Genomic DNA, 9,503 nt, shown 5'->3' on the forward strand with positions numbered 1-9,503 from the left:
AACACATTTCTTAAATCACCTAAGTACAAAAACAAATTAAACTTAATGCCTTATAGCTACGTACTTAATTCTATGAGTATTATTGGTACTTCTAGTATTCGCTTTGGTACAATTTGATAAAAATATCAATATTATCAATCAAAAAGTTAGGTTAGTTGGAGTCAATAAAATCGGAGCTAAGGTTAAATGTAAATATTTTTCAACGCGTAGGGAGTAATATCGCAAATTTAAAAAGTCCAATCATTTCAACAGTGAGGTTTTAATCATATTACCCCAACTAACCTTATAACTACAAATTAAAGTATTGTGAAGAGTGTAATAAACATTATTTTTGCTTTTCCTCAGGAACCGGCTGTGCGTTTTCATTATTTTTTGATTTGTTCTTACTTTGTATTCGCGCTTTAAACATTTTGCATTCATCTGCACATTTCGTCGTAATAATACCCCTGAAATTTTGTACACTGTTAATGTAAATATGTATGTATTTAAGCAAATAATAATTTATATGATATTAAATGGTCATTGTGCGAGAAAAAAATATTTTGATGCACCTTTAATATTGGTGTAAGTAGCTACTCTATTCATTCTGTTAAATAATATTAACGTGCATAAACTTTGTATTCATACCTCACCAAATTTTCTTTTACTTTAAATTTTGATGTGATTTCTAAGATGATATCCATTACAATTTTCGGATCTAAGCACATTTTTGGGGGTTTGTTTTGGAAAGCCGGCGATCTTTTACCAGTTAAGGAATGCGTCGCAAGAATTCTGAAATAAATGGAATCAATTAGGTACATAGATAAGATGTTAAGATTGATTTGACATACATATAAAACTCATTTAAATTATTTCATTACCTTCTTGGGAATGCTGCAAGCAATAATGTTCGAGTAGCGATCGTATAAGACTTCCAATTAACTTTTCTAAACTTGTCTTTATGGATCATTGTCTTTCCACTTCCAATTGGTACCTAAAAAATACAAGAATATAATTTATGTGAAATATAATAAAGTATCTGCTTCTTCCATATTAGTAAAGGGAGCCACAGTACTAAGAAACTTGTTTGACAATACAAAAACGCCTGGTTATAATGTTCAACGAACCAGGGATCGGCTAGATAGAACCGTTAAGCCAACAAAGGGAGCATTTATTATTGTAAGGGTCGCTTTGAGTCTTCTACCAGTTTTTTATTGTAGTAATTGTTCTGTGAAACTATTAGACATTTTAACGTCTTGCTTTCTCTGTCACACCACGGTTTGGTCATTATTGTGAGGAAGTTCCTTCCGAGTCATTCAAGATCTTTTAAATATCTAAACTGATTCAAAGTTAATATTTTCAAGTAATTTAGTCTCATCTCTGATTTTGCAAAAATACACAGATGACATTTACTACCAACTTACTATCAGGATTACATTTTATCTATATCCACATTTTAGTTAGGTTTAGGTACGTAAAAAATGTATACTACGTACCCATTCGTCCTCGCTTTCACATTTTGAGTTTTGCTTCGAATTGAAATTCTGCTCAACTCTATTAAATTTGTTACTGATCAGCACATTATCATCTGAGCGATCGGAGTCTTCACCATCACTCCTTTCACTGTTATCATCGTACTCTTCAGAAACAATATTATTATTAGTCGTATCTCTTGTAGATCGGTCTAGTTCAGGACACATTTCCATGAAAAACTTCTTTGGTTGTGGTTTTAGATCATTAAGCATTCTAAAAAGTTCTCTGAATCCAGCCTTAATGTCTTGTATTTCTCGGGCGTTTTTATCAACATTTTTCTTTTCAATTGGTGGTGTATGGTGCCTTTTTGTGGAGTCCGCTGAATATTTTTTAACAGACAATGGTCTAATGGAATCTTTATGTACCCTTTTACGATTAATCGTATTGTTGATACTATTATTATTAACGTGACGTGCTTTTAATATGTTGTTAATAATAGCATTTGGACTGTGAGTTGACTTACCACCCTTTTTACCTTTGTTTGAGTATTGTTTCGTAAAATTTGATTTTTGGGATACCTAAAAATAAAATATTTCATCAAATGAATAGTTGTCGACGAAAAACTTTACCAATGACAATGAGAAGATAACGGGAATTCTAATGAATTATTCTTTGTATACTTAAGTAATGCAGATAGGTTTAAATTTTCCTTATACATAATGAAATGGAACTGATTGAAAAATATAAATAGGTACATACTTATTACGACACTCTAATGAAAATAGGGAATATGCATGTGATTTAGATTTGCTTGTTATTTTTTTCCTCGGTACATTACGGTCCTGAAATTACATCTAAACCATTATTTTTTCTTTATTTCGTATTAAATTGTTTAAAACTTTAATCAAAAATCGTAAATTATGCGCGCGAAATTCAAATTTGCAAAACGCATTCCCATTGGTTGAATTGAAAAATGACGTCACACAGCGTTTTACGATGTTTATCGGCGTCAATATTCAAACTGTTTGAGAGAAAAATTTGTTTTTGTCTATATTTCTACAATGTTATTTATTATCTAGTGCGATTTTTCTACATAGTATTATTAGGAATAATCAAGAACAATGATTGAAAGTAGTTTTGTCAAAGCACAATCGGACTATTTACCTAAAATATGCAAAATGTATAAACTGCTTTTTATGCATAGGTCAATTCAGATATATTTAACTGATAATAACTTATTTTGTTAATATTATTTTTTTCCTTTTTTTATAATATAGGAGTAGCAAACGAGGTTACAGTTCACCTGATGGTAAGTGGCTACTGCCGCCCATGGACATCTATAATCAACCCCAGATAGGATTAGATATTCCCACCTTAGGTCGGCCACAGATGCGCCGCTACCCCTGAGGACCCTTCAAACCGGAACACAGCAGCGCCTAACACTGCTGTTATTAGGTAGAAATAGGTGTGGCGGTGGTGCCGCCAGAGTCGAACCACAAAGGGTTCTACCACCTTCAACCTATCACCTGTCTTCACATATCCTTATAATATTATAAATAATAGATTATAATGCATTTTGTGTGTTTCAAATTATAGTGTTTGATGTAGAAGTCGATAAGTACCTAACGAAGTAGATGATCAATGCAAAATTTTAAAATTATTTACCTAAAAATATTGTTTGTTACAGTAAATGCAAATGTTAATGCGATTTTGGAGATACTTTATCTGTTTCCTATAATCTTGCACCACACTTTTCGTATTTTCGCATCTTTTGCAAAAGAAAAAACACTATATAACGTATTTATAGTAGTGGTTTTGCACAATAACTCTAGGAAATATTTATAAAGAGGTTATTTAGCCTTTTCCATGATGTAAATAGCGATGAAATCTGAAAACGTTTAATAATACCTTTTTGTGCATACAATTGGGTACTTGACAGTTTTAACAATAAAATATGAAATATATCCAATATGTTAGCTTATAAGTAAACATAAATTATGGAGTATTTAGTTTAATTTTTAATACGTTCTAAGTATTTTAATTTTTTAAAATAAATTTTCGATTTTTTATCTGTGGATTTTAAATCCCAAAACGGCGACAGTGCTGCCTTAAACACCATGTGACGTCACCACATGCATAATAAACAAGACAAATAAAAATGATATCGTTTGCTGTTAGAGTTGGTTGAATTTATGTTGTGAACCGAAATGAATCCACAGTATATTAAAGCTGATAGCGTGAATCTGCTTAAAGAAGATATACAATGCAATAAATAAAAATGAATACAAAAACTTCCGTGAAATAACCTATGGAAATCACAAATAAACAACGTAAGTAAAATATTCTTTATATTTACATTTAATCATTTCGGACAGTTAAAACATTTCTTAACCGAATTCCGATAGAAGAAAGGTTGTCTTTAAGTGATTATCAAGCTTTTTAAACTATACTTATATTCTTATGCGAACTGCTTTAAGGTTATTTATTGATTATATTTATATTTTCAGATCTTCGCGACAGTCGTATAGTGACGACGCTATAGGGTATGTGCAGTTTAAGAGGCAGGCAAGTTTGTGTTTCATGAAAAGTAAAAGTTGTCCTGAATACAAGGTACATCAAAAGTCATGCTCAGTGTCCATGACTGTATATGAAAAACAAAGTATTATTAAATGTGATGACTGTCCTGCCTCCCAAGGATGCAGCAAACATGCAGTAGCATTTTTAATGTGGAGTCATAGAAAGTGAGGAACCAAAAGTTTCAAAAGTGGTCAGCACTCTGAAGTACATAAAGTAAAGGAAATGGGAAATAGTAGTTCTTTACTTGAGTAACCTACCCAACAAGATGAAGGAAGGAAAATGACCATACAGTTGCTGTTATTGCACTACAGATTTCTCAAAATGACAATGATAAAAATTATATATCTAGTTGTTACAGAAAATAATTTAAAAAATGAAGAAAGTACACACTCAAGCAGCACAAAAATTCAGCTTAGCAAGAGCTTCAATATACAAGAAAATAACAGCTTCAAAATGCTTTGAGGTTATCTGTAGTAAATATTGTAAATGTAACATATAATGATAAATATATACAAAAGTTTTACGGTGTGTCCGCAATAATAGACCCATATAAACCTAACAAACCTAACAGTCGGTTAATAAAAGATTAAAATTAGCAAATCATGTATTTTTAATTATACAGTCCTGTAAGTCAATCCGTGCACAAGTAATAATAACTCAGTCATCGAAATAGTTTGTTTATTATTAATTACAGAATGAGGCCTTAAAATAGAGAATTCTCGTAGACTTCTTTTAATTCATTTATTCTATTCTTAACTAATACTAATATTATTCTATTCTTAACTAACTCTATTCTTATCGTAGACATCTTTATATTATATGAATACATTAACTTGCTGTTTTGTTCTGATTACATCCGGGTTTGATGATTTAGAGTAGAGGAATCACTCCTTATTCTTTTTTCTCATTAAAACTTCTATTATATGTTTGAATCCTCTGTCTGCAAGTTCTTTTAATGTTTATGAGATTTCGGCTTAGGAACGTGTATAAGCAAATTTGTTAGGATATTTAGCAATCGTACTTGTACACATCGTCACTGCACACGTCTTATAACTTGTAATTTATTTCAATTTTAGTTATAAAAGCTAAATAACTCCCGTATTTTCTTCCGAGCGTTGTTTGTTTACAGTATAATGACGTTTCGCCACAAAATGACACTTGACCGCCTGATTTAACGCGACGTTCCGTTCACCGTAAATAAACTTTGTTTTTTATTAATAAATAGCCCTTTTTTCGAAAAAGTGATCAATGAAAGGCATATATAATACGTATACTAATTCATTAAACACTTTCCCAAAAAGTGTCAAGTAGCCAATTATCATCAATATAAATACAAATCACGCTACGTGACGTCATTCGAAGAGCGCGTAAAATGGCGGCGTTCAAATGTGTCAAATTTTATTGATACTTTAAATAATTTTTAAAAAAATATTTCTAACACTAATATTTTTTTTTATATTTTTTACTATATTAAAACGATGTGATAAGTGGTTTAAAATAATAAAATAAAAATGTGCATATTCCCTATTGTATTGATGGTGGTTGGCTTATAATTCAGAGAGAACAAGCTAGACACACAAACTTCAATCTCATAGAAGATCAAAGTAAATCGGATGGCCGTTAGCAAATAGGAAACAAAAACCTACAATATTAATGTTTAATTTAAGAACAAAAACTTACAAGAGAATGTTCAGAAGCAGAATCTGATGAGCTCTCATCATCACTAGGTTCCCACGATGAAGCGCTGGGGGAGTAGTCTCGACCTTCATTCTTAGCGTCGCTCACGCCAGCATTACTATCATTCTCGATAGCTTTTAAACTCCTCCGACCTTCGGAAGAAGTACCGCCATCTATTTTTTATAACATTGTAAAGTAATTGTTTGTTGAAATGGGTCCGCTTTTTTGACTTATGAAATAATACCGTTAGGATTCATCCTGCGTGCCATTTATTTTTCATGGGTAATCGCTGCTATAATATAAATATGTATCTAGCAACCATCATTACAAATTTAGTATACTATATATAATTAAATAAATCATTATAAATCCATAGTCAATATTACAAATCGAGTATTTGTAAATGAAGGTACAGATATGTATGACTGGAACACGTATTTTTCAGGATTCAGCATGTCTCTTGGCACAATTAGGAGAAGCCTAGAGCATATTCCACCACGCTGCCCCAATGCTGTCGGTGGAGGAACAGTATTTATTGTCTAGTATTTACGCGCGAAATTGTACATGAGCACCGCCGTACCAATATAATCGACTATATAGGCATCTTACTATACGTATCCATAATTAATATAAATCAAATAAGAAATGAAGAATAAAATATTCTAGACTCCAATAAGGTATATCAAATTCTCTAATAACAACAGTCACATTCACAACATTCAAATCGAGTTTTGTAACTACCCAAAAATATTTGTTACGAAAAAAAGAACACGTGATCGACTTACCGGAAATGACATCCGTTTTCGGGGTATCTGCTCGTTGACCGGATTCCGTTATTCCAACGTTTACTTCCTCAGTCACTCTGATCATTGAACTAGACTTCAACAAACGACCGCCATTCCAATCCGCAAGTAACCACCTCTCGATCTTTCCTTTGGACGTCATTTTTATCGAAATTTTATTTGTATGACTGAACTAACTGCACGCACTGCACTAGACTACTTGCATGCAACTAAAGACGACCCAAAATGCGGCGCATGAGCAGGTAAAAGTTTCATTACGCACCCTTACTGCAGTCATTATTACATCCCCCGCTCTACCCCTGCCGGAACAATAAGGTATTCGCCTATTCGCCAACGGCCCGAAAGCCGACAAAAAATACGACCTTTTTTGCAACCCACTTCTTGGTAAGTTTCTAAGTAGAGATTTATATCCCTTTGTAAGATACGCCGAAACCCTCGTTACATCAATATGAAAAGCCATAAAATCTTTAAAACAATCGATACCTGGCTGGTCGCTATTGGTATTAGAATTTTTGAAAGTTGCATTTGTAACATAATTTTGTTGGACTACAATGAGATTTGTTATTATCAGAACTTCACTTCCCGTTGACTTAAAAAATAAATTTGGCTCATGCCTAATTATTTCCTCACTTTCAACATTAGAAGAAGAAAATAACAATTTACCTACCTAAATTTTAGGAATACTTTGTTGAGTTATTGATAAGGCATTGACCATTGTTTTAGTATCTATCCCTAACCACGATTATATTATGAAAAATAGAAGTAGTAATAATAAAGGTAAATAACTAAATAAGGGAGAAATTCCTGGCCAACATTCCTAATTCCCTGCTATTTTCATTGATTCGAGTTGCGCCCGGTGCAGACGAAACTACAGAACTTATTGTGACCAAAATCACATTTATGACTCCAAGATCCACTTTAGGTTATTGTACCTATATACCAAATGTTTTGTATTTTCCCGCATCTCATTTTGTATTTAGGATTTTAACGGTAACCTAGTCGCATATTATACAAACGCTAAGATATTAACATTTTATTATGTGTACGACAAAAACACACCATTTTAATTAAAAACAAAACGTTAAATATGTTACAGATATAATATATTGAAATGATAATGTCGCTTTTAGTGTTGTTTTGATAATTTTTGGACGATTAAAAAGCTGTCAACGCTATTGTAACTGTCACTGTCATAAGCAATTAACTGTCAAAGGCCAAAGCAAACGTGAATCGTGTGTGATACATGTGTTTGTATTTTTTATAAAATACAATTGCATTAAGTTATTGTTATTTTAAATCTTTTCTAAGCGAAGACCTAATTTTTATCATTAAATCTATTCTTGTTGAATTACTTGTCGAATTATTTAGTACTTGTCATATGATATTTTTTGAAAATGGAAGCAGCCACTTTGAAAACGAAAAAGCAAATAAAAAAAGGTAAATTAAAGAAAACTATGAAGAATGTAATCTCCAGACCAGATCCGCCTTTCTGGTAAGTCTAATTTTTGTAAATATTGATTTAAATGAGTCTACTTATATTTTTTGTTAGGTGTAGTAAAATGATGTAAAACTATTTGTTTTGAACTATGGAACTATGTATTATATGAATTAATGAATATTTACTTCACAGGCCACAATTGTCTGAAGAAGAAGGCAAATTATTAGAGGAGGAACTAAATAAGCTCAGGATAGAAATCCCAATATTTAAAAAACCTTCTTGGAGTGAAATCAGTCACATTCCAAAGAAGATGCGACCTAAAGCACCTCTCATACCGTAAGTTATTGTTAAAATATTCTCTTTTAAAATGAATGCTCTATTAAAGCTGACTTCGGAATCAAGGAATCAAATAAATGCAATTCATAGTAGGTTTTTTCTCATGCTTTTACAGTCTATATTTTGGAAGTATAGAACTGATCTCTTTGTGATATATAAATATTTTGAATTTTTACGAACATAACAATTATGTTAAGATTTTCTTACTAAAAACTGAAACAAAACTCAATACAAACTAAATAATAATAGGCTGATTGTTGCTTGATAAGTTATTTTCAAAATGACCATGTAAATAATATATTTATTTATATTTTGCCTGTGTTTTACAAAACTAGAAAAGTAAAGGTATTTGTTACAGAAAAGTTCATGGGTTATTGTTTGGTATTGGAGAATGCAAAAAATATATTGCCACTGAAAAATGTTTGGGTGTTCTCATTGAAGCCGATGTGAACCCAAGAGCCATAGTTCAACCATTGATTGAGTTATGTACTGATAAGACAGTTCCAGTAGTATGTTTCAAAGATTTAAGAAAAATTGCTAAAATTAACTTTGGCATCCCTACTAGTGCTCTGGGAGTAGAAAAAAATATTTTAACAGAGTTAGAAAAACTACTTCTTGATATATCCAAGTCTCACAGACCTCCAAAAAAAGATCTTACAACAATTACAGAAAAAGAAAATTGCACAAGTACAGATAAAACGGATGAAGCAATGGATGTTGATGAAAAAATATCTGTATGTCCATACTTATATAGGACAGATAATAAAACCAGAGTTTTTACACCATGCCTCACTGAAGATACTCCCAAATCTGATAAATTTGTTGGACAAGACTTTATTGAATTGTCTAATACCATACCAAAGGAACGGATGGACAGAAAAGAATACATGAAAATGATTATTAAAAAAATGGGCAGTAACCCTAATAGGATAAAACGTACAAAAGTAAGTCCACATAATTAGTTACAATAAAGCAATTTTAATAAAAAACATTTGTTTACTATTCATAATATTTATTACTAAAACTATTATGTCTAAAAAAAGACACTTTTATGTTATACATTCCTTGTGGAATGTGCGGCAACAGTACTCAAAAACGGTATTGTTTATTTACTCTAAATACACATTTTATTAATTTTTGAGCACTGAAGTTTCAACTTCAACTTCATACCTATCTTAATATAATATCTTAAAGTTCAATCTGGTTAAATTGGTAAAATT

The 9,503-nt window shown here is 31.5% G+C and overlaps 2 protein-coding genes and 1 long non-coding RNA gene across 3 annotated transcripts; 2 read left to right on the forward strand and 1 right to left on the reverse strand.

Annotated features, from left to right (window-relative positions):
- Positions 1 to 133: 133 nt before the first annotated feature.
- Positions 134 to 7,124, reverse strand: LOC140754092 (uncharacterized). The gene is made up of 6 exons (XM_073089005.1): positions 6,465 to 7,124; positions 5,710 to 5,879; positions 1,476 to 2,030; positions 861 to 973; positions 628 to 771; positions 134 to 446 (listed from the first exon to the last, which is right to left on the reverse strand). The coding sequence occupies exons 1-6, from the start codon at positions 6,649 to 6,651 to the stop codon at positions 326 to 328; spliced, it is 1,290 nt and encodes a 429-aa protein (XP_072945106.1). The 5' UTR covers positions 6,652 to 7,124; the 3' UTR covers positions 134 to 325.
- On the forward strand, positions 3,379 to 4,549 carry LOC140753825 (uncharacterized). The gene is made up of 2 exons (XR_012103602.1): positions 3,379 to 3,782; positions 3,960 to 4,549. It is a non-coding gene; the product is annotated as an uncharacterized LOC140753825 (long non-coding RNA).
- A 745-nt stretch (positions 7,125 to 7,869) lies between the features above and the next one.
- LOC140753731 (uncharacterized) lies at positions 7,870 to 9,424 on the forward strand. Its single transcript, XM_073088499.1, has 3 exons — positions 7,870 to 8,001; positions 8,140 to 8,283; positions 8,642 to 9,424. Exons 1-3 carry the CDS (start codon positions 7,904 to 7,906, stop codon positions 9,243 to 9,245), a joined length of 846 nt encoding a protein of 281 aa, XP_072944600.1. The 5' UTR covers positions 7,870 to 7,903; the 3' UTR covers positions 9,246 to 9,424.
- The last annotated feature ends 79 nt before the right edge of the window (positions 9,425 to 9,503 follow it).

This window comes from Epargyreus clarus, unplaced genomic scaffold (genome assembly GCF_041222505.1).
Source record: "Epargyreus clarus isolate Ecla_fem2 unplaced genomic scaffold, WU_Ecla_fem_2.2 ptg000027l, whole genome shotgun sequence".
Classification (NCBI taxonomy): domain Eukaryota; kingdom Metazoa; phylum Arthropoda; class Insecta; order Lepidoptera; family Hesperiidae; genus Epargyreus; species Epargyreus clarus.